Source organism: Schistocerca americana, chromosome 1, assembly GCF_021461395.2.
Source record: "Schistocerca americana isolate TAMUIC-IGC-003095 chromosome 1, iqSchAmer2.1, whole genome shotgun sequence".
Taxonomy (NCBI): Eukaryota; Metazoa; Arthropoda; class Insecta; order Orthoptera; family Acrididae; genus Schistocerca; species Schistocerca americana.
The window spans coordinates 1,177,977,287-1,177,998,653 of NC_060119.1; the positions used below are offsets into that span (position 1 = coordinate 1,177,977,287).

General features: G+C 42.3%; 1 protein-coding gene across 1 annotated transcript in view; it reads left to right on the plus strand.

The window, feature by feature from the left end:
* LOC124597889 overlaps positions 1-16,788 on the plus strand; it is a 266,067-nt gene extending 249,279 nt beyond the window's left edge. The window contains exon 9 of the mRNA XM_047135967.1: positions 16,413-16,788. Coding sequence (XP_046991923.1) covers positions 16,413-16,788 — 376 coding nt within the window. The remainder of the gene's footprint in view (positions 1-16,412) is intronic.
* The last annotated feature ends 4,579 nt before the right edge of the window (positions 16,789-21,367 follow it).

A 21,367-nucleotide genomic window follows, 5' to 3' on the forward strand; every position in this document is an offset into this window, starting at 1 on the left:
GCGGTGTTGATAACGGCGTTTTTGTAACCTTAATGGCATTATTGACCAACATCAACTCATAATGTTCAATCTCAAAGGTAAATAACGCTCACGACCGTTACTGCGTGTATTTAAAACAAACCTGATTTGCATCCTCTGAGCGGGCCGGAGTGGCCGAGCGGTTCTAGGCACTACAGTCTGGAACCGCGAGACCGCTACGGTCGCAGGTTCGAATCTTGCCTCGGGCATGGGTGTATGTGATGCCCTTAGGTTAGTTAGGTTTAAGTAGTTCTAAGTTCTAGGGGACTGATGACCTCAGAAGTTAAGTCCCATAGTGCTCAGAGTCATTTGAACCATTTTGCATCCTCTGGTTTGCACTCTTATGCGACAGGTGTGAAATTTTAATAGACTCATGCTTCGGATATAGAAACATGTCTACCAACTTTCTTTTATATCTCACTGTTCCTTCTTGGTTCTGCGATTCTTTTTCCGTCGCTGTGTTTATCAACTGGCCTTTTCTTATTTGAAGATCTAGTATTTATGTTGCAGTTACGTTTGCTTACTTGAAATTTATGATTGTTGTTTAAGTAATTTAAAACAGTCGCAAGTGGATAAAGATCTAACATTTGCGATATACATTTAGCTTTGGATTTGATAGAGGGGTGAGGGCAGCTGAAGCTGCTAGTAGCCTTTTTATGGTGAGTGGGGCAAGCAAAAAAAGGATTTTCTGTTTTGAAGAAAGATCGTTCTGGAAGGAATAATTTTCCACATTTAGGAAATTTCGATAACTAATAGATGTGATGTAGTGCAACCATTTAACCGTCGGGCGAAATTTGGATTCAGTAGGCAAGTTTCAGAAGTTGGTTGTAGGAGTATTGCAAGCTCTAATTTGAACTAACAAATATTAGATGGGTAACTATTACTGCATTTTTGCTTGAATTTCATCAGTTCACTCATTGACTATTTCTCTGTCAGTGTGAGAAAAACCACCATCCCTTACGCACTTTTTATTCTGATCCTATGGACTAAAATGTTTACTTTCCCGGCTCCTTATCAAACAGCTGCCAAGAAAATTCCTTTTCAGATAAAAATTAATTTCAAACCTGCTTTGACGACATTTTAACTCAGAACCAGTAGGTTTCTACGGCGTAGCATCGGTTAACTACCTGAGCATTGTGACATCGATTTAGATAATGTGAGACTCTGCAGTGCTGAAGATTAATTTCTCTCTCATGTTTACTCTTGTGGTATAATTTATTATAAAACGCTTTTAAAATACGCACAGTACTAATGAAAGTGAAATACAACTTACTACGATAGCCTTACGATGAAAATGTATTTTAATAAAACATAAAGTATCTGTAACACTTGCGTGCCTATAATGGTATAAATTAGTAATATACGAGGGTAAGTCAATTATTATCCGCAAAGTAGTTACAAAATTTTATTGTATCAAATAGAAAACTTACAAGAACATCATTTTCCAACATAGTCTCCTCGCATTTCAACGCACTTGGTGCATCGTTGTATACAAGCTTCCTGATGCCCTCATAAAAGAAGGTTCTCGGTTGAGCTGAGAACCAGGAATGCACCGCTTCTTTCTTCAAATTTGAGTTTCTGGAGCGTTTCAGCAGTGTGGGCGGCAATATCCGAACGGGAATTGTCGTGCAACAACACAACAACTTTTGACAGCAATCCTCGGCGTTTGCTTCGAATTGCAGGCTTTAGCCTGGCAGTAAGCATCTCACTGTAACGTGCACTGTTTATTGTTGTGTCCCTTTCCCCATAATGTTGCAGTACTGGACCTTGTGCGTCCCAAAAACCGTAAGCATCAGTTTTCCTGTGGACGGTTGGGTCTTGAGCTATTTCTTACACGGCGAATTTGGATGTTGCTATTCCATACTCTGCGTTTACTCTCCGACTGGTAATGATGGATCCATGTTTCATCACCAGTAATGATCCTGTCTAAGAAGTTGTCCCCTTCGTTACCATAGCGATCCAAATGTTTTTCGCAGATGTCCATGCGCGTTTGTTTGTGCAATTGTGTGAGTTGTTTTGGGACCCATCTTGCACAAACTTTACGAAAGCCAAGTCTGTTGTGGATGATTTTGTAGGCAGAAACGTGAATAATTTGCAGACGATGTGCCACTTCGTCTGCCTAAGAGAATCATTTCACGTGAATGTTCAATGGTTTCTTCATTTGTGGCGGTAAACGGTCGTCGGGCTCCTTCATCGTAACACTTGTGCGACCATTTCGGAATTTTTCAATCCAATCATAGATATTCCGTTGTGGCAAAACACTGTTCCCGTACTGTACCGAAAGTTGTCGATGAATTTCGGCCCTTCATACGCCTTCCGACCACAAGAAAACGGATCACTGAACGTTACTCTTCTTTGGTGCAAATAAACAGCGGAGCAGCCATGATTAACAGCACAATACCGATAACGAAACTAACCTAGCAGCTTCAAAATTGCAAAGATATAACAACAAATAAACAAAGCATGTGTCATCAACGTAAAATGACAGTATTACCAAAATAAACAAAAATATAACTAACCTGCGGACAATAATTGACTTAGTTGCTGTCTTGCGTGATACTCAAATACTATTGAAATGTGATTTTTCATAAATAAAATTGTGTATTCTCAGAAGTCAAAAATTATGTCGGCAGAATCGGTAGGGGCATTGTCATTTGTTTAGTATCGTTAAGTTTTTTAGTCTATGAAACAGAGCGACGTGACACGATGGTTAGCACCGGGCTCGCACTCTGGAGGAGGAGAGTTCAAACCCACGTTCGGCCATCCTAGTTTAATTTTTCCGAGGTTTCCGTAAATCGCTTCAGGCAGAACCCGGGATGGTTCCTTTGAAAGGGCACAGTCGACTTCCTTCCCCTCCTTCCCTAATTCGATGGGACCGATGACCTAGCTGTTTGCTACCCTCTCCCCAAATCAACCATCTAGCCAACACTGAGATACTGGAAGTAGCGAGACAACTTTTGGTGAAGGAGTTTTCTTAGGATTTCATTACTGACTTTCGACGTAGCTGCTTGTAGCTCAGTAATACAACAGCTAAAAATCTGGTCTTCAGTTAGACAATTTACGCGAGTTCCTATTAAGAGCTGTATAGATCTCCTCTCCCAATTATCTGATAGTACAGTTGTGGGACTGTTCGATGATACGTTGACACCGTCTTATTTACCCTATGGTGGAGAGTATTTCGACCAGTTGGACGACGTGGCGATAGGAAGTCTGTCAGCTCCATCCATAGCCACCCTTTCTATGGATAAATTTTAAGACATCGCTTTACACACGACTCCAGCCAAGCCAAGCTGGTTTTATCGTTACGTCAACATTTTTATCATAGGGCCCAATGGAAGTAAGAAACTGGGAGATTTCTGAGGGCACCTGAACGGCATTCACGACCACATTCGGTTTACCATGAAAGTACAGAGAGATGGTACATTGCCCTTTATTTTCTCCTTCGATGGAATATCAATGAGCATCTTAACCAGACACAAGGGTCAGTATCTGCACGTTCTCAGCAATCACCATCCGACACAAAAACGTGGCATTCTGAATGCCCTAGTTCACCGTGCTAAAGTCTCTCAGACGATGGAAATCTACCCATGGAACTAAGCCATCTCTGAAAAGTCTTCCGTGAAAATGTCTACGATCACCGCTAGGTATCATAAGTTATTTCTGGTAAGACACACAAGAAAAAACCACCAAAAAAAGGGAGCAAGAAAAGAGTTTTTGCCTTTCTATACACAGTGATGGAAAAGATTTGCCGGCTACCGAAGAGAAACAACACTTAATCAGTGTTCGGACCACCAGTAAAAATAAGACAGCTCATGAACAGAGTTGAGGGTCTGAATTAGAGGTTGAGGCGCTTCTGCGACCATGCAGGTTACATGTACCTCGACTTGCGCCATGGAGAGGTGAGTTTCCGGGTTCCGCTAAATAGGCCAGGAGTCCATTACACACAGGAAACGGCTACAGAGTAACGGGCACTGAGTGGTGGGACTGGGCGGCTTTTTAGTCAGAAAATCTCGAGGAAGTGCAGAAGGGACTTCTGCTTCAAACGGTGCAGGACGAACACAGGATGAAGGTAGACACAACAGTAGCCACTATTGTCAACCGGCGTAGCTGTACTGGAAAAGAACAAGAGCTCCAGGTGCTAATAGAAAGCACAGAACCTCAACTCGTTATATGTATGTAAAGGAGGCTGAGCGGACGATTTGGATGGGATTTGGTTAATGAAAAGGGGACATACAATTCAAGGTTTATTTCCCCAAAACAATTAATTAATTGTAATAAATTACACTGTGGCTTACAAATTACAGTGACACAAACAAATCAAGCTGCTTACAATATGAGGTAATAAACATGTTATATACCACAGGTAAACAGAGAAAATTCAAAACTGTTTACAATTTGATACATTAACAAATAATCGTAGTGCATTAAACTACATACTTTCACCTAATACAGTTAAATTTTTAAATGTGAAGCACAAATGTATAATTTACAATTAAATTTTTAGTTGACATAACTTCTTCCTATACCTTCTTTAAAAGAGTGATAAAATTTTCAACAGGTATCTCAGTTAAAAATGCCCTAAAATCCTTAACACAACAACACGTATATGACTAAATATATGTACGGCAAAGCCCAACATCAACAACGCAAAACACATTCAAACAAAACATGTTACGACTACAGCAGCGGGCAAACTTACATAGGTAATAACACAGTCCACCTAGCAATTTTGCCAAAATCAGTTTACACGAAGGACGAAGAAGTTGGGGGGGGGGGGGGGGGATAAACACAATAAATACCATACGCAAGTGCACTTGCCAAACCTACTACTAAAATACGGTATAAAAAGCTCTCAATTAATGACAAATCCGGGATAGGCCCGGCAATATTGCACCTGAGTGCTAGTAGCCAAAATAAGGTTGACAGATACCAAGGTCTGACATCATCTTAGGGATAACTGGCACAACAAATAAATAAAAGAGCAAGCAAATGCCAATGCTCAAGAATTTAGATAGGATTAAGTACACACGAGGCTAAAATCAATTGCTAGCAACTTGGATAACGTCTTAGGCTTAATTGACACTACAAATAAATAAAGGTAAAAGGAAAGACAAATGACAACGCCCAGTAATTTAAATAAAATAAGTAAGCACAAGGCAAAAAGCAATTGCTAGCAACTTAACAAGCACACACAAAAATATCGGACTGCTGCCACATCACAAACGGAACAGGCGCGCGCTGTCCCCAGCAAGCCAGAAAACCAATAACACACACTCCAGCAACCGAGCCAGCCTGATCACAGTAATTTCAACTCGGAATCAGGGCGCGTGAGCACACCGGGTCCACGCAAAACACACACTGCTAAATAATTCCCACCAACAGATACGCCTGCCCCCCGGGCGGCAAACAGGGGCGACACCCAGACTCCGGCTAAAACGGAATCACGCATAAAATGTAAACAACAGCTGACGTAAGGTGAAGTAAGGTGAAACGAACCCCGCCACGCAGACCGGACAAACATACAGAAAACCTGCCCTGCAGTCCTTACAACTCCTGGGTGCGGAAACCAAAGCAATGTCGTGGCACCCTTTTCAGAGGCTGAGAACCTCAAGCGATCTCGTGTGGGAATCCATCAGCTGTCCACTACACCACATCATCAAAACGCCACACTGCCCAATGCCCAAATCAGCGAGGCCCGCCAACAACGAGACCACACCTCCGTGCCGGGGCGGAAGGAGCTAAGCGTAAATAAAATGAGTGTATGGCATCGGTGGACGGGAGGCCCCTATTCGGGGAAGTTCGGCAGCCACATGCAAGTCTTATTTCATTCGACGTCACATTGGGCGACTTGCCCGTCGGTGATGAGGATGAAATGATGATGATGACAGCACAGCACCCAGTCCGAGAGCGGCGAAAATCTCGAACCCGGGCCCGCTTGCATGGGAGGCGAGAACGTTACTATCCAGCTAAGCAGGCGGACGGAACTAACCGTGTTCGGCAAGGATAGATTAAATACAGTTGGGGGTGGAGTGTTTATTGCTGTCAGAAGTAGTTTATCTTGTAGGGAAGCTGAACTATATAGTTTCTGTGAGTTAGTAAGGATAGAGGCTATACTTGACAACCGGAATAAATTAATAATAGGTTCCTTTTACCGACTCTCCTCACTCAGATGCTGAATAGTTCAAATAAAACTTAAGTCTCATTTCAAATAGTTACCCGATTCATACTATTATAGTTGTTGGTGACTTCAATCTACTCTCGATATGTTGGCGAAAATACATGCTGAAAGTCAATGGAAGGCACAAAACGTCGTACGAAATCGTACTGAGTGCCTTATCAAAAAATTATTTTGAACAGTCAGTTCAGGAGACCACTCGAAGTGTAAATGGTTGCGAAAACGTGCTTGATGACTTAGCAACAAATAATATTGACCAAATTAGGAGCTTCATGACAGGTACTGGGATAAATGACCACAATGTTGTTGTTGCTAGACACCCAGACCTACCAAAAGTAAACGCAAAATACATGTATTTAAAAAGCAGAAAAAAGTCCGCTTAACACATTAGGAAAGAGTCTCCACTTCTTACAGTCTGGATATGAGCGTAGACCAGATGTGGTTTAAATTCAAATAAATAGTATCGACGGGAATTGAGAGATATATACCAAATAATTTAATAAGATATGGTCCTAGTCCCCATGGTACACAAAACAGGTCAGAACGTTGCTGCAGAAGCAACGAACAAAGTATGCCAAATTTATAAGAACGCAAAATCCCCGAATTGGTGAATTTTACTGAAGCTCGAAATTTAACACGAACTTCAGTGTGAGATGCTTTTGATAGTTTCCACAACAAAACTCTGTCTAGGAACCTGGCAGAAAACGCAAGGAGATCGCGATCGTATGTAAAGTACACCAATGGCAATACGCAATCACAGCGCGACAGCATTGGTAATGTTATTGACGACAGCGCCACTAAAGCAGAACAACGAAACACGGTTTTCCGAAATTTCCTCAAAAAATCCGACGAAGTAAACTTCCAGAATTCAAATTAAGAACAACTGCCAACAAGAGTAACTTAGAAGTAGATTTCCTAGGTGTAGCGAAGCAGCTTAAAACACTTAAGAAAGACAAGGCCTCCTGTTCATATTGTATACGTCACCTTTTTTTCAGAATATGCTGATACAGTAGCTCCACACTTAGCAATCATCCACAACCGCTCGCTTGCAGAAAGATCCTTACCCAAAGTCTGGAAAGTTCCCCAAGTCACACCAACACCAAAGAAAGATAATAGGAGTAATCCGCTGAATTGCAGACCCATATCTCTAACGTCGATTTGCAATAGGATTTTGGAACATTTATTGTGCTCGAACGTTATGAACTACCTCGAAGAAAATGATATATTGGCAAATAGACAACAGAGATTAAGAAAATACTGTTCATTATTCTCATGAAGTAATGAGTGCTGTCGATAGGGGACGTCAAATTGATTCCATATTTTCATTTTTCCAGAAGATTTTTCACTCTATTTCTCACACGCAACTTCTAATTAAATTGTGTGCTTATGGAATATCTCCTCAGTTGTGTGACTGTATTAGTAATTTCCTGTCAGAAAGGTCACAGTTCATAGTAACTGATGAAAAGTCATCGAGTAAAACAGAAGTAATATCTGGCATTCCCCAAGGAATTACAGGGTGTCCCACTCAAACCTCCCTGATTTCAAAGACCCGAGTAAAAAACACAGTAGAGACAATCAAAAATACACCACATTGTAGAGCATCTCACAGAATTTATTTATTTATCATCAATACACCTCTACATGTGAACCATTTGTAGCACGAAGAATATCGAGTCTATATTCAATTTTTTGCCAAGTTCTTTGTAACGTTTCCTCTGTAATTGTTGCAAGCGCATTAGTGATACGATCTGGCAATTCAGGAATATCGTCCACTTTGGTCTCATACACGAGGTCCTTCACAAATCCTCACATGAAGAAATCAAGCGGCGTAATGTCGGGTGAACGTGGTGGCCAGGCAATGGGTCCTCCGCGTCCGATCCAACGATTGGGAAATTTCCTATCCTGGAACTTGCGAACAGTCGTTGACCAATGTGGCGGAGCTCCATCTTGTTGAAAAATTATGTTGGGTTGCAAGTCTTGTATCTGAGGGTACACAAACTGCTCCAATATGTCCACATACACTGACCCATTTTCTGTTGGTTCCGCAAGGAAGAACGGTCCAACAATCCTCATGTGCATTAACCAGCATCAGACGTTTAGTTTAGGGCTATCATGAACATGTTCAATGACAACGTGAGAATTTTGCGAACCCCAAATCCAAACATTATGCCTATTAACCCTTCCTGATAGATGAAAGGTTGTCTCATCTCAGAACAAACATCTTTAAAGGAAGCTGGCATCCATATCAATACACTGCAGCATATCCGCAGCAAATTGTTGTTGGCGTGGTTTATCGTTCGGCGTCAACTGTTGTAGAATTTGCACTTTGTAAGCACAAATACGAAGACGCTGGTGAACTACACGGTGCAATGTTGATCGAGGTACATCAAGTTGCCCAGATGCTTGACGAATTGACTTACGTGGGCTTCAAAGAAACGTTTGTGTGATGTCCTCCACTGTCTCTTCTGAAACTCCTTAGTGTGCACCACCAGAGTGTTTCAGAACACTGTCTAGTGCCAGAAACTTCCTACACAATTCCTTAATTGTTTTCACATCAGGTGGATCAAATTCATACACAAGACGATAATTTCTTTGCACAGAATCGGCGATTTTGTTTCTGCTAAAGCACACTGCTTCTTGCGCGCGCTGCTGTGGAGTCGCCATTTTCACTTCATGCGACCATGCTGCACTTTGGCGACGAGACTTTGCACTTCTGACGCGGGAATATAAATTCTTTGAGATGGTCTCCAATGTGTGGTGCATGTTTCACTGTCATATCTACTGTGGTTTTTCTCTCCTGGGTCCTTGAAATCAGGGAGATTTGAGTGGGACATGCTGTATTATAGGCCCTCTGTTATTTCTGACTTAGATTGTTTGCTGTTATGTATCATCTTGCAAAATCATCAGAGGATCAAAACGAGTTTAAGTATGATTTAGACAAGATATCTATATGACGCAAAAAGTGACAATAGACTCCAAATAATGAAAAGTGTGAAGACATCCACATGAGTACTAAAAGGAATTCGCTAAATTTAGGTTACACGAAAAATCGCACAAACCTAAAGGCTGTAACCCCAGTTAAATACATAGGCATTACAATTACAAATAACTTAAATTGGAATGATCACATAGATAATGTTGCGGTCAACGCAAACCAGCAACGCAATTTATAGGCGGAAAAATGTAACAGGTGTACTACAGACACTGGTTGTCCCCAGTTTCAGGGAGCATTGCTGTCCGGTGTGGGTCGACATCAGATAGGACTGACCGAGGATATCGAAAAAGTTCAAAGAATGGCAGGACGTGTTGCACTATCGCGAAATCAGGGAGAGAGTGCCATGGATGTAATACACGAATTCGGGTGGCAGTGATTAAAACAAAGGCGTTTCTCGCTGCGTCATGAAATTTCGATGGCCAGCTATCTCCTCAGAGTGCGCAAATATTTTGTTGGCGTCCACCTACATAGGGAGAAATGATTATCATAATTAAATAAGAGAAATCAGAACTCGCACGGAAAGATTTAAGTGTTCGATTTGGCCGCGCGCTGTTCAAAGTGGTTCAAATGGCTGTGACCACTATGGGACTTAACATCTGAGGTCATCAGTTCAAATGGTTCAAATGGCTCTGAGCACTATGGGACTCAACATCTGAGGTCATCAGTCCCCTAGAACCTAGAACTGCTTAAACCTAACTAACCTAAGGACATCACACACATCCATGCCCGAAGCAGGATTCTAACCTGCGAGCGCAGCAGCCGTGCGGTTCCAGACTGAAGCGGCTAGAACCGCCGGCGCAGTGCTTATTTGCTCACTGACTTCAAACAGAGGCGGTGTGGTCATATTAATGCGACTTGACCTACACTGAGGTGACAAAAGTTACGGGATAACTCCTAATATCCTATCGGACCTCCTTTTGCCCTCGTAGCGCAGTAACTCGACGCGTCATGCGCTCAAAAGGTCGTTAGAAGTCCCTTTTATAAATATTTATCCATGCTGCCTCTATAGCCGTCCATAATCATGAATGTGTAGCCCGTGCCGGATTTTGAGCACGTCTGATCTCGCAATTATATCCCATAAATGTTCGATGGGATGCATGCTGGGCGATGTGGGTGGCCATTTCATTCGCTCGAATTGTCCAGAATGTTCCACAAACTAATCGTCAACAATTGTGGCCCAGTGACATGGCGCATTGTCATCCACAAAAATTCCATCGTTTTTTGGGAGCAGGAAGTCCTCGAATGGCTGCAAATGGTCTCCAAGTAGCTGAACACAACAACTTCCAGTCAATGCTCGATTCACATGGACCATATGACCCATTCCATTGCATGTCAACACAGCCCACATAATTATGGAGCAACACTGAATTGTTGACAACATGGGTCCATGGTTTCGAGGGGTAGGCGCCACTTTGGCGCTCTACCATCAGCTGTCGCCAACTGAAATGGGGACTCATAACACCAGGCCACGGTTTTTCAGTCCGTCTAGGTCTAACCGATATGGTCACGAGCCGAGGAGAGATGCTGGAGGCGATGTCGTGCTGTTAGAAAAGGCACTGGCGTCCGTCATTTACTGCCATAGCCCGATAACCCCAAATTTCGCGCCGGCCCGAGTGGCCGAGCGATTCTAGGCGCTTCAGTCTGGAACCGCGCGACCACTACGGTCGCAGGTTCGAATCCTTCCTCGGGCATGGATGTGTGTGATGTCCTTAGGTTAGTTAGGTTTAAGTAGTTCTAAGTTCTAGGGGACTGATGACCTCAGAAGTTAAGTCCCATAGTGCTCAGAGCCATTTTTTTGAACACTCTCGACACTGTGGATCTCGGAATACTGAATTCTTTGACAATTTCCGAAACTGAATGTCCCATGCGTCTGTTAATTCCGGCCGTGCGCCATAGCACCCCGGAAACGTTTCCACGTGACTCATCCGTGCACAAATGACAGCTCCGCCAATGCACTGCCCTTTTCTACCTTGCGTACGCGATACTACCGCCATTCGTATATGTGCATTTGGCTATCCCATGACTTCCGTACCCTGTGTGTAAAGCATATATGGAAAAAAACCTTGTGAAAGTGTCTGGTGTCACATATTTGTGTTTCCTATGTGTGACAATTGGAGGCCGGGTTGGGGTTGGGTTGTTTGGGGGAAGAGACCAAACAGCTAGGTCATCGGTCTCATTGGATTAGGGAAGGACTGGGAAGGAAGTCAGCCGTGACCTTTCAAAGGAACCATCCCGGCATTAGCCTGGAGCGATTTAGGGAAATCACGGAAAACCTACATCAGGATGGCCGGACGCGGGATTGAACCGTCGTCCTCCTGAATGCGAGTCCAGTGTGCTAACCACTGCGTTGGAGGCCGGCTCTGAAGGAAAATGATGGCCTGTGTGGCGCGGCCGACGAAGGCAAAATTGGCGAGCGTAGTGTGGGACTGTGAGGGGGAGGACAAAGACCCTGAAAAAAAAAAAAAACAACCGGTTGAGTACTTGCACTTGAAATCAAAGGATCCAGTTTCGAGGTTTGCACAGTCTGCCAGAAAGTTTCAGTTCTGAACCTGTTTCAGTCCTTTGATTTTTGTAAAGTGGTTCTCAGAACTTTTTTTTTAACATACGAGGGTTGCCCAGAAAGTAATGTGCCGCATTCCTTTTTCTCAGCCGAAAACAATACTACGAATGCGAAACGTTACGTACGCATTATTTGAAGTCTCCTGAGTGAGTGGGCCAAGTTTCCGTCACTTCTGACAGATAGGAAGCAGATGGCGTCTGTAGGAGGACGCACTTCACTAGCAACGTGCCGTCATTGAATTTTTCACTGCGGAGAAAGAAGCTGTGGGGAATACTCACAAACGCTTGTGCAAAGTCTGTGGAGCATCTGCTGTCGACATAAGTGCAGTTAGTCGCTGGGCACGGAGGGTGAGGTCTTCAGAAGGCGGTTCGGCGTAGCTCCACGATTTCCGCCGCGCGGAGTGGCCGCGCGGTTTGAGGCGCCATGTCACGGGCTACGCGGCCCTTCCCAACGGAGGTTCGAGTCCTCCTTCGGGCATGGGTGTGTGTGTTATTCTCAGAATAAGTTACTTTAAGTAGTGTGTAAGTCTAGGGACTGATGACCTTATCAGTTTGGTCCCTTAGGAATTCACACACATTTGAACATTTTTCCACTATTTCCAGCGGTCGGGGAGACCATCCACGGCTGTCACACTTGACGCACCTGACCTAGCGCCCTCGGACTTTTACTTGTTTGGGTCATTAAAGGATACCATTTTTGGAAGACATTTTGAGGACTATGAGGAGGTGATTCACACAGTGAAGCACTCGTTCCGCCACCAGGACAAGGATTGGTACCGACGGGGCACAGACGCTCTTGTTTCGCGCTGGAGGAAGGCCATAGAACGGGATGGCGATTATGTGAAAAAGTTGGGTGTGTAGACAAAACACAATTCTTCCGTATTGGTTAAAATCAGTCTTGGTTGCAATTTTAGTTTTTTTTTTTTCCAAATACGCGTTTCGCCTTATTTAGGCATCTTCAGGTTAATCTTGATTTGTTATTTCTTAGAACGGTCCTTTAGGCAAGGTAGCCAAAGGGCATGGACGCGAGTGAGAGTAAGCTTACTACCTGAGCCCCATTTTATTCTGTTACTCGCTCCTGTGAACGGGAACGCTTTATGCAGATCTTGGAGTCACTAGCGTCCATCTAGAAAAGTTTTTACTGAGTTTAACGAAGGTGTTTGTTGGCCTGATGTATTCGACGATGCCCTTTGGCTACACTGTCTAAAGGATCGTTCTAAGAAATACCCAATTAAGATCTACCTGAAGATCCCTAAATAAGGCGAAACGCGTAAAAAAACTAAAATTGCAACCAAGACTGTTTTTAACCAGTACTGTTAAGTGCTGGTTTGCTGTATGCCACATCTGGATTGGAAGAATGCCATTCTCTCGTGTGTGTAGTTCTCATTATGTTCAGTAACGAATTGTTGGAGAAAAAGATGCGTTGCATTACTACTTAATGGGCAACCCTCGTACGTCCATATTCCTTGACTTCCGGAAAGCGTTTGACTCGGTGCCCCACTGCAGACTCCTAACTAAGGTACGAGCATATGGGATTGGTTCCCAAATATGTGAGTGGCTCGAAGACTTCTTAAGTGATAGAACCCAGTACGTTGTCCTCGATGGTGAGTGTTCAACGGAGGTGAGGGTATCACCTGGAGTGCCCCAGGGAAGTGTGGTAGGTCCGCTGTTGTTTTCTATCTACATAAATGATCTTTTGGATAGAGTTGATACCAATGTGCTGCTGTTTGCTGATGATGCTGTGGTGTACGGGAAGGTGTCGTCGTTGAGTGACTGTAGGAGGATACAAGATGACTTGGACAGGATTTGTGATTGGTGTAAAGAATGGCAGCTAACTCTAAATATAGATAAATGTAACTTAATGCAGATGAATAGGAAAAAGAATCCTGTAATGTTTGAATACTCTATTAGTAGTGTAGTGCTTGACACAGTCGATTAAATATTTGAGTGTAACATTGCAGAGCGATATGAAGTGGGACAAGCATGTAATGGCAGTTGTGGGAAAGGCGGATAGTCGTCTTTGGTTCATTGGTAGAATTTCATCTGCAAAGGAGACCGCTTATAAAACACTAATAGGACCTATTCTTGAGTACTGCTCAAGTGTTTGGGTTCCCTATCAGGTCGGATTGAGGGAGGACGTAGAAGCAATTCAGAGGCGGGCTGCTAGGTTTGCTACTGGTAGGTTTGATCATCACGCGAGTGTTACGGAAATGCTTCAGGAACTCGGGTGGTAGTCTCTGGAGGAAAGGAGGCGTTCTTTTCGTGAATCGCTACTGAGGAAATTTAGAGAACCAGCATTTGAGGCTGACTACAGAACAATTTTACTGCCACCAGCTTGTATTTCGCGGAAAGACCACAAAGATAAGAGAGATTAGGGCTCGTACAGAGGCAGATAGCCAGTCATTTTTCCCTCGTTGTGTTTGGGAGTGTATAACACTCCTGTCCGCTACTGCTATACCATAACCTCGAAGCTGGAGGCAGTTTGCAAAACAGAATTATTTTGTTAGAGTAATTATGGTATAAAGCAACAGAGCAGTGTTACCCTCTGAGAGGAATTTTGTTATGTTGACCGTGTTGTATCTAATGGAGATGGCTTACCGGAAATAAAAGTCAGAATTACGTAAATATTCGAATAGTAACAAACAATATTTTTGCTTATCTACACTGTTTAAAGAATAAAGAAAACGGTCGCCAGCCTAATTAGGCAAGAGAGTGATTAACTTTCTTGTTTAAGAAAATAGATATGAGTAACTTCAACGGACAAACCCAACCTGTATTTTGCCACACGCGAATGTAATGAACTCTGACACCTGCATATGTTCACGGTTAAGATTGGAATCTGTCAGTGGACAGACTATTTGCATAAATATAACAGATAACGGAACACACTATTACTTTCAGGGCTTATTCAAAACGAATAAGTTTTATAACATTACTATTAATATTCACTGCAGAATCATTAATTGGACATAGGTTCAGTATTATTGCTCAAATATTTTCCTAGCTGACATAAAATTATAAATGTAGTTCACTGCATTATTGTGAACTGGTCACAGGTTAAATATCTCTCAACTAAATACTATTCCATTTAGAATGAAAATTAAATGGAATTCACTAACAGGTTACTTCTGAGTGTCTTTTGAATAAAGAAATTATGGTTTTCATAAATAGTGGTCTTCCTGTTACTTGTTACATAGCATTAGCACAATAGACAAACTGTGGATCCTGTTATACTATTAATATGCACTTCCAATACACAAGAGAGACAAACACTTAGCAATCATGAACATATAACTTTCTACTATTGCAGTTTTCCACTTTTACTACAGTGAAACACAATGTTGACAAATTTGCAAGAAACTGGCTCACCTTTTAAAATTTACTACAGGCAGCACTATGATCATTAACTAAGCAAAACTTTATTAGCCTCAATTTTAAGAACTTTTAATCTTTAAAAGAAACAGCAAATTGTCTTTATTACCACAGTCTTCTATTTTCAAGTAAATGATTAAATAGGTGACTTTGAAACTTCACAAAACTACATTTACTACCTCCCACAATTTCGCTAAATCCACAGTAAATCTGAATATTCTCTTCTTCCCAAAGGTCAGACAACGTTATTTGATTAAATATTTGGCTTTGAGGCTTTTATTTTTTCCCCTATCTAGGACACTCGGTAATCATAGTTCAAATGGAGAGGAACCTGAGAGGTGTTGTGATAGGGAAAAAATCAAGGTAGGTACATGAATTCATTTATAAGTTACTTTATATTTGTGCACACTAAAACATCCAACAAGTTGATCCTTCACTGTACATTATTATAGTATTCCGTTACAGTAATTGCGCAATGTGGTGGCAACTGCATGTTGGTAGGTGAATTTTCAGGCAGAATTGCTGGACTCTGTCCCTTCTTGGTGGCGATGATAGATACCAATTCCAGAATTCCAGTTATTTATCCATCCATCCGAGGCATTGGTAAGCGGCAGGAAAAGCCTCTCTCGGAACCAGCAAAAATACAACTTTTACATGGCAGTGCACAGTTTGGTAGCTCGTCCCGACTGACTCTTGTTCCACCTTTTCTACCTAAGCCAACCACAACTTGCCCGCGCTACTCAGTTCCGTTCCCGAGGGGAACGACTCTATCTCTTACATAAAATTTAGCTAAGAACCCTAAGTGAAGGTCAGCAGTTTACATAACAGAGAACAAACATTTTAAATAAAACAGAACCTTTGCACATATTGACATTTCTAAAAAAATTGTTTAAACAAATTCCAAATATATACAGTAAGTTTTGTCCCTCTCCAACTGGGACAAAGAATTTAAATGACAGATATACTACATTGCTTAGAATCAAACCATGACATCAAAGTTTTTACAAAGAGAGGAGTATACAATTCTGTGTTATCGATTCAATCAAACAACATTTACAGAATCTCAACAATGTAACATTAAATAAAAAAACAAAATAAGCCAGTAGAGTATTAGAGATATGGTGTTACAAGTGGAACAGGGAGAGAAGAAGCTAGTTGTGGTACGAGGTACCCTCCGCCACGCACCGTATGGTGGATTGCGGAGTATGTATGTAGATGTAGATGTAGATCGTAGCCACCGAGCACCTGTAATCCTGTAATAATACCAGTTAATTCCGATATCCTCCCCTGCAGATGTATCGACAGTTCGTCAGACGACGAGTGCGACTGCTCGGACGCCTCGTCGGGGCGGCTGTTCTTCTCGCTGGACTGCGCCTCTGGCGCCAGCACGACGCCGCTCGTCGCCAACAACACGACCAGCAGCGCCAGCAACAACAGCAGCGGCTGCGGCGGCGTCGCCACCAACCACGTGCAGCTGCAGCAGCAGGCCGCGGGCGCTCCACCGCCGGCGCCCAAGCGCCACCAGCTGCAGCTGCAGCTGCACGACCACGACCAGGGCGGCGTGGGGTCGTGGCCGACCGCGCGACGACCCGCCCCCGCCTCCCACAGCATGGTGCAGCTCGCCAGGAGCCTCAACGACGTGCCCAGCGCGCCAGAGTTCGTGCTCTAGCACAGGCGGACGCCCAGCACGGGGACCGGCGCCAGTCCACCGCGGCCGCCACTGTCCCAGCGTCTCAACAGACAGTCCAAACGTTCCGTCGACGAGTGTTGGCTTTGAAAGCAGTGCACAGCTACCACAGGACGATGGCAAACGGACGACGACAATGTCTTTGGGACCCACTATCAATACTCAGCAGCTGTACCAAATACGAACGTGGATGTCCAAAACAGCCATTGGGCTGCTCTCAGGGCAGTGGGATGACTTGCTCACACTCTTTCAATACTATGTATGACCATTTCTAGTGGAATTCAGTGAGACTCTCCGCAACTAAAAGTGGCGCCAGAGAGTGTCTGTAGTTTCAGCTACATCAGAGAAACTGTTTAGTGCACTACATACTAGTTACAAGTTGGACTTCAAGACGGGAACGTAGTCATTAGTCTCCACTTTGTCTGAACAGATCACGTTCACCACTTGACGGAGTAACTCGATATAATTATGATTTCCTTCCGTCCCGAACCTCAGTCCTTCTCTATCATGTTTTGAACCATTCAACTTCACTCTAATATTTTCGCTTTCATTGACATTTCATTCTTCCGTACTCATGGAGAGTGAGACAACTTTATTACCTATGTCATGGAGTATACTTCCGAAAAAAACTACACCTCATAAAAATCATAAATATCTAACAAGAATATTTCATGGAGGGGGTAACTTCTCAAATAAAATGAGTAATCGAGTAGAAAATTGTACCTGAAATAACTCAGCTGTCTATTGCAAGACTTGCCGTGTGCCTGAGTCGTATTATACGAGCTGATCAAGCGTCTCTTTATGACATTCTGCTTACTTAGTATTGATGAAGATAATCGATTGACATTATTGTTAAATCCGCTACATATAGCGCAAGCGTCCTACTGTGGATGGCGCAATATTGCTACTTGTCTGAGAGTCAAGAATCTTAACCAGTTTAACCTGTTTCTTTCGTGACAGTACCAGGTAATACTGTATTATCCATTCCTCGTTGACGGCCTATCATTATCATACATAGCTGTCGCTAGGCTCACCATCATCTCATTTCGTTTGTGATGCCTGTGCCAACCAATATTTGGCGCTATTCTAGAATACATGACGTAAGAGACGTATTTACAAAAACTTACCTCTTGCATGGATTAGCATGACCTCTTTTAAAGTTTGATATTAAGTATTACAGTCCGTCTGTATAAATTTCCTTGATCTCTACTCTCCTATTGGCAGTGTGAATGTCATTGAGTCATTGACTGAAATTAAAAGCAATCAATACCGTGTTCCTCAAAAGTATACTCTCGCTAATATTATCTCAAATTAATAAAAGTTAACTTTCTCAAAAATTAGGAAATGCAAGTGATGGGATTTTATGGATAAAATTCAATGAATTCTTGTCAGGAGAAACGGTAAAATGTCAAATATTTGAAATAGGAGAGATGTGCAGCAAATTTAGCTTGATTGAGCATTACAAAATGTAGTACCTTATTATTTCATCAGATCTCAATAGATAATTTCAACCATACTACACACTAAGACACAGAAAAAACGACGCATCACGAAGGAATTATTCCAATAGGACGGATATCGGTAGATGTGACGTATACGTAGAGAAAAACAAATTATTACAAATCCAGAAAAGCTGGATGATTTATTCAAGACGAAGAGCTTCATAAATTCAGCTAGCCAATAACGAGTTGGTCCACGTATGCGCCTTATGTAAGCAGTTATTCGATTTGTCATTCATTGACGAAGTTTTTGGATGTCCTCCTGCGGGATGTCGTGCCGCATTCTGTCCAATTGGTGCGTTACATCGTCAAAATCTGTAGCTGGTAATAGGGCGGTGCCCATAATGCTCCAACCGTTCTCAATTAGGGAGAGATCCAGCGACTTTGCTGGCCAAGGTAGGATTCAGCAAACATGAAGGCAATCAGTAGAGACTCTGGCCGTGTGTGGGCTAGTTTATCCTGCTGAAATGCAGCGTAGAATATCACCTGCATACCGCTGTGCTGTAGGATGGCTCGGCTGATAACCAAAGGTGTCCTGCTATGAAACGAAATTGTAGTCCCACTCCATCACCCCTGGTTGTAGGACCGTATGGCGGGCAGTATTCAGGTTGCTACCACAACGCTGTCAGGCACGTGTGCAGACACGTCTTCGGTGGTCATCGGAGCTCATTTCGAAGCGGAACTCATCACTGAAGACAATTTATTTCCAATTCATTCACAGGCTTCAGAGCAGTGGGGCATCGGTCTGACTGCCGCCCGCTATTCGGTCTGACAACCAGGAATGATGGTCTGCGTACAATTTTATTTATAGCAGTATGCCTTTGAATAAATCATTCTTTGGCCTATACATGTACATCATAACCTATTTCCGTCCCATTCGGAAAATTACTTCGTGATGCGTCTTTTTTTCCTTTAACGTATATTCAGAATAAATGAAACGATAAAATGACTGCATCGATGTTCGGGTATTATCCCACATACAGTAGCATTGTACAAATTTAACCCTAGCTCCAACCTTGTAGAAACTTTTTCTCGATGGAATACATATAAAAGAAACGTATTAATTCCTGATGTCGAAAATGGAGCAGTATTTCTATTTCTATTAACTCACAAATTAACTTTGCGTATCAGATAATTAAAGGTAGGAACTAGATCCGCCCATATCAATTTTCTTAAGGAATTAGTACTGTTTTTATTCACTTACTCAAACATTTTTTCGAAAATTTTATCAAATATCCCTGGCCAGTTGCCCGTCTGATGCAGTTTCATGAATAATTAGACATATAGGCTATAAAAATTAGAGGGTAATTGACATTAAATAATTGTTTGTCATAACAAATTCGGAACTCATATCGATGAATAAAAACACGAATGGCTACATCTAATCACCAATACGCTGACTTCATAAAAAGCTAGATTTCTGTCATAATTGGCATATGTCACACAACTATCCATCAACATTTGTGCCTACCCTAGAAACCACCAGTAAGACTTTATTTCATATATCTAAAGTCATCCAAAAATTCATAGCCTGTTACAACAAAAATGGTCTTGCTAGTATTAACATTTGATTAATTCATTTCATATAATTACTTATCCAGACTTCAGTATGTACAGGCTATAACAAAGTTTACACAAAGAATAAGTAGTTACATATTAACTTAATTCGAAATGCAGTGTGTGCGGCATATTCTCCAAACGAGCGTAACTTTTTAACAATACCAGTTGCTAATTCTGTTAGGGGTAACTCCTAACTCCATAAATTACACTTTGTTACCATCTAGATGTCGAAACGTGTATTTCCGTGTGTTGTTACATTTGCTTCATACCAGTATCACGTTATCATTGTCTATTGAACTGGATTTTATCTCCTATAATTGCCTTTATTTGTTCATTCCGCCAGCCCTTCATTCTGCAGCTTTTATCTTTTATTTTTATCTGCGTGTCTTTCGTCCTTCCCATCACCTGCCAACCCCCCTCCCCCCCTTCCCCCGGGCGATCTCTTTCTCTTTACCTCTGTCCATTATTGACATTATGCAGCCTCTTAATTATTTACACTGCTGTCCCATTCTTTAACTCTGTGAACATCACTGACTGGCTCTTTAAACTGTTCCCCGTTGTCAGTGATACTGCTAAACTGTCCTGGCATCGTGCCTCTAGTCCCAGTCACTCTCTTGAAAACTGTTGCACTGCTCTTTACAGCCCCATGCAGTCTTTCGGCTCATTCTATAGTAATAGAAAGCTTCCTGGCGCCAGTCCTTGTCCCCACGTTCCTACTAGTGAGGAACGCCTCTTCTCATGTGGATGTGGTTTTCTCCTCACAGTCTCTTCTCTGACGTCACGAATGAACCATGATGCCCCAACCATTAGCCAGCAGCTTGCAGTCGTTTTTTCCTACGTTCCTAGTGAAACAATCAGGAGGTAGTTAACGATTTTTTGCCCTCGCAAATGAACTTCTTATTCGTATATGACTAAACGTAATTAGTAGAACAGGTCATTGAGAAGAACATTTTTTAAGAAATACACAGTATAATTTATTTCTATCAACAATTGTGTGAAAGTTTCAGATATTCTGCGTTTTATAAAAACTGTGCTTTGCTTCTGTGCCATGTGTCATGATAAGGAAAGATACTACTTGACAATGATGTAGTCAGTTCAGAATAGGAAGAATATGGAACGACGTTCTCAAACAGCATGTATTGGAGACCCAAAGTTCGTTTGGTCACAGCAAATGTTAGAAACGAGCTGTTTCATAAAATCTGATGTTTGAATGTGTTAACTGTAGTTGATGTTCGACAATCGCGCGATAACTATTCGTCCGAATAAAAGTGTAATAGCATATGTGTTTTAGCACTACTTGCTGCATGATTCCTTTGATGTTCTAGTCACAACTAGCTAAAGCAACACTTTAGAAGCTTAAGAAAAGAAGATAAACTAATGTGCATGTCCGAAATAACTGAATGGCAGGTAGAGTAACTGCTTCTGAAACAACCATCCGTCACTTCAAAAGTTGTGCTTCTGTATTAATTTCGCATTAGAGATCAATGGTTGAATCCCATGAT